The sequence below is a fragment of the Neophocaena asiaeorientalis genome, unplaced genomic scaffold (genome assembly GCF_003031525.2).
Source record: "Neophocaena asiaeorientalis asiaeorientalis breed wild unplaced genomic scaffold, Neophocaena_asiaeorientalis_V1.1 scaffold36, whole genome shotgun sequence".
Lineage (NCBI taxonomy): Eukaryota > Metazoa > Chordata > Mammalia > Artiodactyla > Phocoenidae > Neophocaena > Neophocaena asiaeorientalis.
The window spans coordinates 4,325,362-4,340,342 of NW_020174149.1; the positions used below are offsets into that span (position 1 = coordinate 4,325,362).

General features: G+C 40.4%; 1 protein-coding gene across 1 annotated transcript in view; it reads left to right on the forward strand.

Moving 5' to 3' along the window:
- The window catches only part of NFE2L3 (NFE2 like bZIP transcription factor 3), a gene marked incomplete at its 5' end in the record, with an annotated part of 30,319 nt that extends 18,323 nt beyond the window's left edge, over positions 1-11,996 (forward strand). The window contains 3 exons of the mRNA XM_024755005.1: positions 4,310-4,477; positions 9,063-9,146; positions 9,830-11,996. Of these exons, the coding sequence (XP_024610773.1) occupies positions 4,310-4,477; positions 9,063-9,146; positions 9,830-11,080 (1,503 nt within the window). The remainder of the gene's footprint in view (positions 1-4,309; positions 4,478-9,062; positions 9,147-9,829) is intronic.
- Positions 11,997-14,981: the final 2,985 nt, after the last annotated feature.

Sequence of the window (14,981 nt, forward strand, 5' to 3'; positions counted from 1 at the left end):
AAAGAATGTCAGGTGTGATCATGTGATTTAGTGTGTATTTGGTCCTCATCTCCCCCTCAGTCCCCATTTGGCAGAGCTATCAAAGACCTTGGAATTTCCTAAGCATTAAGAGCAATGGGAGCAACTTTTGTTACAGTATTTGGTCTTTCAGTCCTCAGTTCCTGAAATAGCTCCAGAGCCATAAAAGTGAAAGGAGTGTCTTCCTCTTCATAACATGCCCCTTCTAACCACACCTGACTTATGTTAATGAGGTGACTTTTGGAGAGCCCCCTAAGGATGGGGGCTGGTTGCCAGGGGAACCAACCAAGTGATGAGAGGGTTGGAATTTTAAACCCCATCTCCCAGACCTCTGGGGAAGCAACTGAAGACTGAGTTAAGTCACTAATAGCCAATCATTTGATCAACCATGCCTGTGTAATGAAGCCTCCATAAAAAACCAGAAGGGAAAAAAAAAAAAAAAAAAACCAGAAGGGTGGGGTTTGGAGATCTTTCAGGTTGGGGAACACGTGGAGGTGCTGGAAGAGTGGTGCAAGGCATGGAGGCTCTGTGCCCCTTCCCACAATCCTTGCTCTTAGGCATCTGTTTGTTCCTGAGTTTTGTCCTTTTGTAATAAGATGGTAATCTAGTAAGTAAACTGTTTTCCTGAGATCTGTGGGCCACTCTAGCAAATTAAACTGGAGGAGGAGGGATTGTGGGGACCTTTTATTTATAGGCACTTGGTGGGAGGCACAGGTGACAACCTGGACTTGGAATTGACCTCTGAAGGGGGAGGTGGCGTCTTTGAGACCGAGCCCTTAAGCTATGGGATCTGATATTATCCCCAATTAGATGGTGTCAGAACTGAGTTAAATTATAGGACACCCAGCTGATGTCACAGAATTGCTAGGTGTATGGAAGACCCACACATCCGGTGTCAGAAGTGAAGTAGTGAAGTAGTAGACTATTGAGAATAGAGGGGCGAAGAGTGTTCTCTTTTACGTCAGGTATCACCATTGTTATTGAAGAGTATTCTGGAAGCATGATCAAAGCAACTAGACAAGAAAATGAAATAAATTTAAATGTTGGGAAGGAAGAGGTGAAAATAATTAGTAAAGCAGTTGATATGACTATATATACTTTGGGGGAAAAATAAAGATGAACAGAAATTATAATGGAAGAATAGTTTTCCTGAGTCTACCTTTTCTGTTGCCCTGGCCAAAGTGATTTTGCTATGTAGGGATTTTTGGGATAGCTTTAATCAGATATAATTTCAAACTTTAAAGTCGCAAGAATAGTATATATCCCTTACTTAGATTTACCTATTGTTTACATTTTGCCCCGTTTGAGTTACCTATTTATAATTACATCTCTATACACATATAATTATTTCATTCTGAAACATTTAAGGATGAATTGAAGCTATTGTGTATAGTATTTCCTACAAAATGATTTTTTCTATAACCAATTAATCAAAATCAGGAAAATTTAACATAAGCTTAAGACTATAATCTGTTGTCCATATTCAGATTTTATCTATTGCCCCAGTAACGTCCTGTGTAAACTACTTTTTCTCCTGGGTCTGCATCTAACCCAAGATCACACATTGCATTTAGTTCTCAAATCTCGTAAGTTATCTTTAATTTGGAAAAGGTATTTCAGTTCTTGACCTTTAAGTTTTGGAAGAGCATCAATCAGTTATTTTGTAAAGTGGCTCCCAATTTTGATTTATCTGATGTTTCCTCGTTACACTGAGATGCTGAATACCACAGACGTGGTATTGTATCCTTCATATCGTATCAGGAGGCATCTTGGTTTATCACCGTATTGTGATGATAGATTTGACCACTTGGTTTAGATGGTGTTTGCCAGGTTTCTCCTAAAGTGTTATCTTTTTCTTTGTGTTTAAAAAGTAATCTGTGGAGTGACGCTTTGAGACTGTTGATCTTATTTTCATCAAATTTTTATTCCCTAATTTTAGCGTTCATTTATGATTTTTTTTTAATTTATTTTTTGGCTGCGTTGGGCCTTTGTTGCTGCATGCCGGCTTTTCTCTCTAGCTGTAGTGAGCGGGGGCTGCTACTGTTCATTGTGGTGCGTGGGCTTCTTATTTTGCAGTGGCTTCTCTTGTGGAGCATGGGCTCTAGGCATGTTGGCTTCAGCAGTTGCGGTGCATGGGCACACTTGTGGCGTGCAGGCTTTAGGGTGTGCAGGCTTCAGTAGTTGTGGCTCACGGGCTCTAGAGCGCAGGCTCAGTAGTTGTGGCACACAGTCTTAGTTGTTCCGTGGCATGTGGGATCTTTCTGGACCAGGGCTCGAACCCGTGTCCCCTGCATTGGCAGGCGGATTCTTTACCACTGTGCCACCAGGCAAGTCCTTTAACCTATTTTCTGCTTCTTGCCATGTGATTTGTAGTCGTACAGAATTTCTCTACCTTCCGTTCTCCTCTTCCCGAGTTTTTAGGCAGGCCCATCTTACATACTTTTGTTACCAAACTCTCATACACTCTAAAAGTTTGATCAGTTTCCTTATGGGCTTGATCTAGTTGTGTATTAGCCACCTGTTCCCTCTGTTATTGTTTATTTATATATTGTTAAAGATAACATTCTTATGTTTGCAAGTTCATGTGTGTCTCCACATGTGTTAACTCAAATATTACAGATTAAGGGGACCCTGCTTCATGGCTCTAAAATAGATCATGTGAATTAGAGATAAGAAGCTCCAGTGCCCACCAACAGCAAATTTATTTGTAAACAAAGTTAGCTGCCTCAGGAATCTAGAATTTTGAGTTAGATTTTCTTAAGGTTCAACAAAAGAAACCTTCCCTTGGCAAAAGACTGAGGTTAAAGAGTGATGACCAGTCTACCTTTTCCTTTCTTCCCTGAATTTAGATAGGAATCAGTGTTTTAATTGCAGGAAAGAGCAAGACTATGGTATCTCACCCATCAGAAATCAGATCCCTACCAAAGTCTTAGGGTGTTGTGTTTGGGAGTTCATCTATTCAACAGCTATTACTAAGGGTCTACTGTGTGCCAGGCTCAGGGGTAGGCAGTGGGCATACAGCAGGAACCAAGCAGAGTCCCTGCCCGCAGGGAATCTGCATACTAGTCGGATAGACAACAAACAAATAAATATATCAGCTGGTGCTAAATGCTATCGGAAAAAAAATAAAGCAAGATAAAAGAGACAGATGACTCTTAGAGGATTTTGCTCTCCGGAGGAGCAGAAAAATGGGATGGGATCTAAAGAGTAATGTGGGACCAAGGGAGGGACTTTTCAAGATGGGAGGTGTTATTGTGTGTTAGTAGGCTGATGGGAATCAGCTGATAGACAAGAAACAACTTGACGCAGAAAAGAGTATAGGGTAGCAGAAGCAATGTTCTTGAGCACACGAGCTCCTTGTGATCAAGTACTTGAACGGAGAGATCATTTGAGGCAGGAAGACTAGCATCCAGTGTCAAGAGGGAGGCTGAGTTTGTTGTATAGTTTGGTACAGTGAACAGAGAAGCAAGTAAAACCAAGTGGGCCACCAGCACATCAACCTCCTTTTCTGTTCTTGCATTGATTTCTCTCCTTGTTTCTGGCATCTGTGGATTTCCATTTCTTTGACCTTCACTTTTTTTTTGTTAAGATGAACACTTCTGTGGTTTAGAGTGGGGGGCAGTGGTGCTGTCCTTGAGTTATTAGTCCAGTGTGTTTTGTTGCTGGAAGAAATTAAAAATAGATCCTTTGAAAGGATTTAAGAGGCCTTGATGTTATGTTACAGGGGAAACATTATACAGAGAACTTTTAATATAATTGAAAGTATCAGAATATACAGTATATGCTAAATAATAACTATTTGAATGTTCAGAAAAATTCTCTTGCCTTTTGTCTCCTCAAAGGTGGAAGGACTCATCTGCGTAAATAGGTATAGTTGAAAATATCAGAGATGCTAGTTTAAGCTTTATTGTTAACTTTATTTTTTCAAAATAAAAATATATTTACCTTTTTCCTGATTGTAAAAGAAATACATGTTTGTTGTAAAATATTCAAACAGTACAGAAATGTATAAAGTGAAGTCAGCTCTTCTAACCCACCCTGAAGTCCAGGGGCTTTATAAAGGCATATAATTTTAATTATCCAGATCAGAACAGCCTGTCTCACAGTGAGTTCTTAAAAAGGACAGGACACAAAACTGACCTTTGTTTCAGAATTAAATGTTTGATAACGTAGCTTTTGACTTGTGCGTTTTCCTGATCACTGAGCAGTTAAGTACACAACGGTTTTAAAGATTTGACTTAATTGATGAAACGCGGATTTGTACTTAGCACATTTTGGGGTCCTTTTATAGGAGAATGAGGTACTAAGAGCTGTGGATCACAGGTCCCAGCATGAGGAAAATGAGCAAAGAGCATCAACCCAGAGGGAGAAATCACTACAGCAGAAGAATGAAGATGAAAATAAAGTAGCAGATAAACCTGCCTGGGAAGCAGAAAAGACCTCTGAACCTAGAAACGAGGTAAGCAAGTTAGAATATCCTGGCCGTACCATTTTGGCTTTAAGGTAGATTTTACGGCTTTTGATAGTTTGAGAATGAATTTTGTATATGTGTGCCTTACCGTTAAGTAAATCTGATATATGAAAATACATGTTTTTATAAAACTGTGGATGTGGTTATTTGGTTGACAAAGGAATCAGTCCACAGAACATTACATCTGGTTAAACTCACAGACACCCATCCAGAAACTTGCTAGCAGGTTTTGTTGTGTTTGCAAGGGATAAAGAGATGGCTGGCATCCTGAACCCAGGAATCTTCAACCAGCCAACCATTTGCAGAAGCAGCCAGGTTGGCCCCTGCAGGCATTATCACCCTCAGTCAGCTGGGACTCGGGCGCAAGTCCTCACTCAGTCTCCTGGTATGCCATGCTGAAGGGGCAGTCCAGGAGCCCACTTTGCATCTTTGACCAGGCCGAGTAGGATAACCTCCTTGGCTCCTTTCTATAACCACACTCACCAGCAGTGAAAAGGGTGTGTAGAAAGATGAACTCCAGAAGCTAGGCTGAAGGGATGGATTCTTCCTGTAGCCTGTGCTTCCTCCCTTCTTTCACTTGGAACATAATTCTGCTCAGCCCTGCTGAGGTCATAGCCCACAAGCCTGGCAAACAAATGCTCCAGACGGGTCTGGAGGTTCCACAGACCTTTAGCCACTTCACACTTACCCGGGCATCCTTGCAGGTCTTGCCCTGATGGGTCTCTCAGCCCTGAACTGCCCCAGGTGGCATTTGGGCCATGCCTTGGCCCTTCTCAGACAGCCCACCATCATTGTAGCCTTACCTATGTAACATCACACCGAACATCACGATTGACAGTGGAGTTAGAAAACAGCTCTGCTCCCTTTGCCCACCCAACCTACCCCCTCCAGCCTGTTCTAAGCTGTTCTAGGGAACTAGTTCTTCCCCTACACGCTAGGTTAAACCTGGGACAGACCCTGTGACTTCTAGATAATAAGACAAAAATTTCTCTCCGGTCATCCCAGTGCAGCAGTTGATAAATATAACCAGTGTTAAAAACTGAACTGAAATTTAGTTTTTCCCCACCTATCCCTGCTGCAGCCTCAAAGCCTGGCTGAGTGGAAAGGGGTGTGTGTGGCCAGCTTCTCTTCTTCCCCAGTTCTTCCTCCCTTGCTTGTACAGCCAGCCGTCTTGGAGCTGAGGGTGTGATGGGTGGTAGGAGCTTAGGAAAGGTGTTCCTTGACTGGTGCCAGCCTGAAACTGTTTTCCCTGGACTGTAGGATGTTATTTAGAACTGCTTCTCTGTTGGATGGGCTCTTTCACGTCACAGGTTCTTTGGAGAGACCCCACCGCCCAGCTGGGAGTCCTTCACCTGCTCTTCTCTTCACAAGGACACATGCACCCCCACCTCCAGGTGGCCTCTCAACCACGTGCTGGCCCTGGAAACCTGCACCTCACCACCTTTATCAGTCCAATCACTTCTCTAACAAGCCCTTGCTTGGCCTCTTGCCCTCATTTTTCAGGCGAGCTCTGGCTGCATATCTGCTGTGTTCCCTAAACACACCATGTTTCTATGTGGTTTCTAAGTCCCTTTTTGCTAGTCTCACAGTGGGGAGCTCACCCCAAGGAACCCTCCCATTTTCACTTTACCTCTCAGGCTGTTCAACACTTTTATGACCTACAGTTGAGGATCCCATTGCAGCCTGGCATTTCACTGTGAAATGCAGGTGTTTCCATCTGCCTCTGCTCTTACCCACTGTTGTTCTCCCCAGGCCTTGTGTTTTCCTTGTAATTCATGTACCTTCCTGTGGCTTTACCACCTGCTTATACACACACATCAGTGCCAGTGAACACTGAAAGAACCATATTTGTTTTGAAGGAGACATTTCAGCTCACTTTCCTGAATGCCTCCCAAGTTATCTTTTTTGAGGCAAAAGATGTTTTTACGAGTCTCTTTACCACTTCACTGTGTATAGATTTATGCTCTTGGTTATGTCTTTGCAATTACACCCCTTCATCAGACTTCCCAGAAAAGTAGCAACTGTGTTCTCTAGAATTACCTATAGTAACTAAGGTAGTTACTATCACTGCTAGATAACAGGCACTCGTTAAATAATAATGAAGAGATAGATGAAGTAGGGAGCTTTCCTCAGAATTTAAAATTTGACTTGAGACAAACATCAATTTGAACAAAACCTTCTAGAAACACATCACTTTGAACATGACATGACAATTATATACATTTCTTGTAGAAGCGTCTAACAACGCGTCTGCTCTCGTACTGAGATATGTTACTTAGGAGGGAGTTGTCTGTGACCAAAGTGAATCACTAGCATTTGAAAATACCTAGGATGACTGACATAATTCACTCTTTAACAGTAAGTTCTTTCTAGCCCCACTGCAAGCCTGGACTTGGCTAGCTGTTAATGAAGTAAAATACACAGTATATATAGGAATATATACTGCTCTGAAGGTACTTTCCTCTCACTAAAGACAAGTTGAATTTATATATTGCTTTATCTTTTAAAAGGTATAAACTCCTAGTGATCTCTGTTCAAAATGCAGTGAATTCTTGAGGGAAAATAGAACTGTTTGTATTTTATGTGAAGATTTAGGAAGGAGGATGACTGCAAACAGAATGCTGTCCATAGTTAAAGCCCTCAAGTAGAAGGCATCAGCCCGTGAGATTCTGAAGAGAAGTGAATGAGATTTTTTTTAAGAGGTAAAGGCAGGTTTAAGGGAAACACAAAGAAAGAAGGAGCCCCCCCGCCCCATGGACTAGCAGTTACCTGAAGCCACCACAGCCAATACCACCCTCAAGAGCAGAAAGGGGAGAAATACAGCTCGATGAGGTGTCTAAGGGACTCTGTCACACCTTGCACCCTCCCATCTCTTGCCTCTGTCTCCTGTGGATCACCCAGGGGGCTAGCTCCTCAGACCTCTATCTCCAGGGGCACTGAAGAGGAAAACAGGTATCTAATGAAACACATCTTTGACTAAGGATCAGTCCATAATTCATTTTAAGCAGAATGATCTTCATACATCATATTTGTATGTTCTACATATTAAGGGTTTCTTTTCTATGAAGTGTTATTTACCTCCAGTTAAGGATTGTTTTTGCAGGAATGCAGATTTGTGCTGATGTTGTTACTCATTCTCACACACTTGTGACCATCAGGCAGATTTTGGTCAATGGCTGGCCAGGACTGATGAATCAGGTTTATGAAATTTCTTAACTAGGAATCATTTTAAATAATCCAACTGGTGAAGAAGTCTGCTACCCACTAAGAATGTAAGAATGTGTCGTTTGTCAGTTAAAGAAGAACAAGAAATCTTATTAACCAGTTTACCTTAAGTAAGTCCTATAGCATCCATAGAAATAGAAGCCTTGAAAACATGGCTTCATAGAACCCAAGGTATTTTGCAGAGAAAGAAACCCCTAAAGTAAAAAGTTGGGGATGGCAGTTACACACAGCACGAGTCAGGAATATGAACTTGCTAACATGTAAAGACATCCCTTTGACACATCAGATGCACAAATCCTGGATAAGACAGAATGGATAATATCTTCACATGTATAAGTGAACTCAAAAGCAAGACACAGAACTCTACAGATACAAGCAGCAAAGAGGGATCTCAAAATCCAGAATTTAAGACAATCAGGCACCAAGGCTGAAGAGTCCCCAAGAAGAACTGGTCCTTGCAGAGAAAAGTATAAAACCTGGATCATAAACCCTTGGTATGTGTCACTGCTATAGAAACTGTTCTCAACAAAGACGAACTCACCTTTACATATAAAAAGAAAAAAGTGATTGATAGAATACAAAAATCTAAATTATTTCTAATAGGAGTCCCAGGAGAGGCAGGGAAGTATGAAGGAGAAGCAGTATTCAGAGAGTTTATGGCAGAATATATCCAAAATTAAAATGATCTTATGTCTCAGATTAGAGGAATACAGAGTCCCAAGCAGAGTAAGTTAAATCCCAGACATATCACAGTGAAATGGCAGGGCAACAAAGACTAAGAAAAAAAATCTTTAAAACTACCCAAGAGAAAAAAAGATTAGCTGTTATAAAATGACAGACCGATAGCATATCAGTAGTAATAAATGCCATAAGACAGGGCTGAAGGAAAACATTAAGCTTGAGAGATAAACTATCACTTAAGACTAAAGAGTTCCTGGAGCCACTCCAGAGAACTATCAAAGTAATTATTTCAACAAACTTAAACCCTTAAGGCAGGAGACATAGCAATAACAAGAAGTTGACAGAACTTTGGTAACTCTAAATATCTTGTAATCAATTTGGAAAGTTGGGTGGAGAGGGACACATAAGGTGGAACTAAGAATATAAGCTAAAGACATAAGATGAAGAACGGTTAGGGCAGGAATAGAGGAGTCATCAAGTTAAAGGTTGTTTACAGCAGGATGTTAAAATACTAAGTACTAAAAAAGGACTAGAACGTAAAAATTTCAAACTAGAGATAAAAATCCAGCATGGATGTTAACACCTGGTTACCCTTTCCAGATTAAGCCTAAAAGCCCCAGTCAACCACTTCAGTTGTTTAAGTGAATGATGCACCTTCTTTTTCTAGATACATCGAAATGGAACAGACACATTTTTCTCTCTGGAAGACTTATTTCAGTTGCTTTCATCACAGCCTGAAAATCCACTGGAGGTAATGGGAATCTTGGCTTTTATCCTTGCAGGAAAAATATCTGCAGTGATCTCTCTGTGAATAAACACAACCTTATTACCTAGGATACATAGCAGTTTAAACTAATACTTAGATAACGGTTTCTAGTGCATTATTTAAGCACAGACTTAAGATTTACTTCTTATAGAAACACTTCTTTGGAGAATTAGCCAAATATGTATAGTTCCCCCTTCCAAATAATCATAAAGATATAAAATCAAATTCATAAAATCCATATTGAATCAAAACGGCAGTACACAACTTGACAAACTAAGGCACACCTTAGTTTTTCTGGCATTACACTTTATGCTGGTCCAATTTGCTTTTAGATACCTCTCTCCCTGCAGTTAAGACTGTTTCACTAGTAAGATATTAGAATTTTTGAATAACAAGACCTGCTTTCACACTAACATAAATCTTTCTAATTTCCCATGATGTTCAAAAAACAGATCTTTCCTGACATAGCATATTCTCACCTGGGCTCACATCATGTATTCTATTGCCTGCATTATTTAACTAAGGAAGTTATTCGTAGCCAACAGCATATCCTTACTTACATAGAGGAATTAACACAAGAGAAGAACAAGTACTGTATTAGGTACTATAACTGCTATTAAAATAGTTTCACGTTATTTATAGTGCTCTTTTTTCCTTTCTTTTTTCAGGGCATCTCACTGGGAGACAGTGCTCTCCCAGGAAGTATCAATGATGGCATGAATTCTCCTACACATGCAAATTATAACCAGGCTGTAAGTCACGATGTAAATCTCCATGAGGCCATGTTGTTGTGTCCTGACAATACATTTAGAAGGGATCCAGTAGCAAGGACTTCACAGCCACAAGAACTATTTCTGCAGTTAAATTCTCCTCTTACCAATCCTGAACAGACCCTTGCTGGAACTAATTTGCCAGGATTTCTTCCATTTGACAATCAGATGAGGGACCTAACAAACCAAGACCTTCTGTATGACCTTGATGTAAACATATTTGATGAGATAAATTTAATGTCTTTGGCCACAGAAGAAGGTTTTGATCCAATGGAAGTTTCTCAGCTTTTTGAAGAACCAGATTCTGATTCTGGGCTTTCCTTAAACTCAAGCCACAATAGCACCTCTGTCACCAAGTCTAACTCCTCACGCTCTGTATGTGAAGGTGCTTCACGTTCTAGTAGTGAATCTCTTTCCCACCGTGACTTAGAAGGGGCTGTAGGAGGCTACTACCCAGAGCCCACTAAACTTTGTCACATGGATCACAGAAGTGATTCTCATTTTCATGGGGACTTTGCATTTCAACCTGTATTACATAACCACACTTACCACTTACAGCCAAGTGCACTAGAATCCACTTATGAATCTTTTTCGTGGCCTGGGAAGTCACAGAAAATAAGGCGTGGGTACCTCAATGACACAGACAGAAACTTAAGCCGTGATGAACGGCGTGCTAAAGCTCTGCACATCCCTTTTTCTGTGGATGAAATTGTCCAGATGCCTGTAGATTCTTTCAACAGCATGCTAAGCAGGTACTACCTGACAGATTTTCAAGTGTCGCTCATCCGTGATATTAGACGAAGAGGGAAGAATAAAGTTGCTGCTCAGAACTGCCGTAGGCGCAAACTGGATGTAATTTTGAATCTGGAAGATGACATATGTAACTTGCAAGCAAAGAAGGAAACCCTTAAGAGAGAGCGATCCCAGTGTCACAAAGCTATAAATATAATGAAACAGAAACTGCACGATCTCTATCACGATGTTTTTAGTAGGTTAAGAGATGATGAAGGTAGGCCAGTCAATCCAAACCAGTATGCTCTTCAGTGCAGCCGTGATGGAAGTGTTTTGATTGTACCCAAGGAATTGGTGACCCCAGGCCAAAAAAAGGAAAACCAAAAAGGAAAACGAAAAAGTGAGAGAAGAAATTGAAGATGGATTCCATCCATATGCAAAAGTCGTAATGTTCAGAAACTGATCAAAACCCATTGAATCTGCTTTGAAGTTTAGCTCAAGTGTTATCTACTGCTACTTGAATCACTCAATTAAGGCTACATTTTGAAGCTTATATGGACCAGTTTAGGACTTCAATATCAGACTTGGGGGCCTGTTTCATGAACTAATGTAGAAATAGGGTGACGTGAAAACTTGCTAACTTTCACTAGCCACTTCTTAGTAAGATGGTCCCTTCAAAGAGAGCAAACACATTTCAAAACATGTTTTATGATTTAAAATATTTTCATTTAGAGTTTTCAAGAACTGTTTTAGCTTAATAGATGAAAACTTATGTAGCTTTTTCTGTGGAAATAAATTTTGTATTTGATTTTATAAAGTACTAACTTTCCCCTTTTATACAGAAATCCTAAGCAAACTTCTCTTCCAAAATACCCACATTTAAAAACACAGGTGAATATCTAGCAAATCGGGCAGCAGTGTTGAATTTTAAAAACTACACAAATTGATCAGACTCAAGTCAAACCGAATATAGTCAACACTGAACTGACAAGCGAAATCCCACCCCCCCCTTAGACCTAACACACAAAACATGACATGAAATAGACCAAGCTCTACACCAGGATGCCCAAACAAAACAAACTGGAGCTTTAAAATATTACTGCATTAGGCTTTAACACCTGAAGACAAAGTGCCTCCCATAACTAGAGTTGCCTGCATATACAGAAATAGGACTAATTCCCTGGCAGTAAAAGCCAGCCTGTAGGGATAGCTCCACATCTGGAACACTGACAGCTCACACCAAAAAAAACCCTAACTTGCTTAAATATGTAAAGATTTAATCAAGCATGTACAGGAGGCCCTACAAGAACGCAGGCCACCACTAAGGGATGATAAGCACAGACTTTGTAAAGAAATGAAAATACTGAAGCAAAATGAAAGATATTCAAAGAGGCAAAAAGACAGCCATTTGATAAAAAGGACAATAGGAATGGCACTTGAAATGAAACCTCAAGAATTTTCTGAAGACAACTGCCCTGTCAAGGTTTGAGAACATTAACATGAACAGTCTAATATCAAAATTAGAATCAAGGTTGTCAGATGTTTTCTGCGGTTATAATTGCCCAAAAACATAAATGTCACAAGTCAAAGTTATTTTGGGTTCCAGAAATGCAGGGTGTGGGTTTTTATAGTAAACCTTTATACTTTAAGTTGGAGCTAGGAATTTGTTCCAAGCGCCACGTAGTAGCAAAATGCTTCTAGATGCAAGTTTCGCTCTTCTGACCAGTTTTGTGCAATAACCATTTTTTCAATGGTGACAGGCTGGCTTTTTGCAAGGGAGCCCACCTCAGATGTCTTAGCTTCTTAAATACAGAGCTTCAAGGCACATTCTTTCAAGTCTACATACAATGTAAAATGCCACAGCCAATTATAAGTTTTGAAACTGCAGGTATCCCAGTTTGCTCAATTTCAGTGCTTGCTCTTTTCAAGCTCAGCATTCTCCCCAATCCCTGAAAATATCAAGAACATCAAATGGGCAAAAAAGAGGCACACAGCAGAGACAGCTGGGATTCAAAACATTCACAGCAACTGAAAATCTGAGATCCATGAGGTATTTGGTGCACTGTGACCAAAGGTCAACGAATGCAGCTTTCACCAGCCAGTTTCATCTCATTTGCCATAGGCTAGTTTCTGGACAGTCCCTTTGAACAAATACCACACTGCTTTCCATCACTGATGTCAGCAGTGAAAATTTCACACCACTATTTTAGCCTAAGCTCCCTACTTACAGATTAAGATACACCAAGATTGAATATTCTGCTAGTTCAGTAGTCTTAAAAAAAAAAAAAAAAAAAACCAGGTTTTATCAGTTGAAAGGAATAGGTGGAGTGTTGAGAAAATTTGATTCTCAAGCTTTTATAAACAGATCAAAATATCAAGTTCTAATGGAAGCCATATGCATTTTAACTTTACTGATTGTTGAACAGCTGTTAGCTATCTGACCTATCTGACCCATTCCTTAAGTAGTGAAATCACTCTTCAGCTAATCTGAACAAGACATGGATAAACAGTAAAGACTTACTTGAATTGAGAAACAGTTCCATCAATCAAGGTTGGGGGATGATAAACTTAAGTTCCCAAGTGTCTCCAAGTATTTGGGGGTTTAAATACAGACTGTAGCCGCAAAAGGACCCATAGAACTAGGTAAGATCAGCAGTGTTTACACCTGTAAATCTGGTAGTCTGTATAACTGGCCTTCGGCCTCTTTGAAGCATGTTTTTTGCTAGGCATCATTTTCCCTCCTGATTTCAGTGGACTGGCCCAAACTTACATTTTTTACTACTCCCAACATAAAAGCAGTCTTACCTTCCTTACCTATAGAAAATACTTTTATTCCTGAAATCATCCCTTTGTCATAGAATTACATCAGTTGAGAATTAAAAGTGAAATCTGGTTCCGACAGGCGCTCAGCATCGCATTTGTCCTTTTCCTATTAAAACCTTATTTACTTTTCGTAGCTAACAACAGGCCATGATGAAATCCTCACAGGGAAATTAGAACTATTGCGTGTAATCTTCAAGCAACGTGTGCTCAACATGATTTGGATATCTGGGTTCCATTTCTAGGCTGGCTCCAGTTCAGCACTGACCTTTAGAATACAGGAGCAGTTAAGAAGTCAGCCCAGCTGCCAGAACAACAAAGTGAACAAAGTCATCCTATGGAGTACATATTAGTGCTTAATAATTTAAATATTTTTCACTTAAATAGTTTAGTTGCAGTAATAGCAGAGCAGCATTAGAATCATTGGGTAGGGGGACTTCCCTGGTGGCGCAGTGGTTGAGAGTCCGCCTGCCGACGCAGGGTACACGGGTTCGTGCCCCAGTCCGGGAAGATCCCACATGCCACGAAGCGGCTAGGCCCGTGAGCCATGGCCGCTGAGCCTGCGCGTCCGGAGCCTGTGCTCCGCAACGGGAGAGGCCACAACAGTGAGAGGCCCGCGTACCGCAAAAAAAAAAAAAAAAATCATTGGGTATACCACCTGAGAATATTTGTTCCAAACTTTAGACTGATTTAAAATATAACTAAGCCACAATGTACACATGCACTTTGGGTATACTGAGATTAGTGATGTTTTCTACCTTCTGCAAAGGCACCACATATCCACACGTTTGAACTAGTAATTGTCATTACTAAGGAACCAAGACAATTCTTTTAAAGCCTCCCTTAATTGCCTCAGTACTTTTAAATATTAAGAATCACTTCAGACCAACTTTAACATACTCATGCACTTAATCGCAATACTGAAAACCACACAGAAGATCCAATTTCAAAAGCTTTTACCAAAGAGGAAAACACTCCAGGTATGGGAGCCATCCCCCAAGATGGCTCCCAATATCGTGCTTTTTGGTTGTCATGTGAGTAAAAAAACCCTCCCCTCCCACACTGTGATCACAACTTACAAAAACACTGGTTGTATTTTGAGGATTCTTTTGTTGTTTCACTATGGGTAAAGGAAATAGCCAGTACCAACCTTCAGTCCTGTCAGCAGGCCATTTTGGATTCAAATATTCCAGCCCAAGTCATGTTTTCCCTGACTTACACACAACCCTAAGCTTCAGCTAGAAATCGCACAGCTAAGCTGTTTCCAAATTGCTGACCTACAAAAACAGTGAGGTGAAAATTTAAGTTCTCTAAAATATTTCCTTTTAGAACAAAACCGTCCTTAAATCTCAATTTCTAAAAGAAAATTAGCAGCTCAACAACATATACACACACAAAATACTCAACATTACCTATTGCATGTTTCAATAAACTAGGTCATTTCGCCCCGTTAATACATAATACAGATGTCTTCCCCTATTTGTGCTAGTGTTAAATG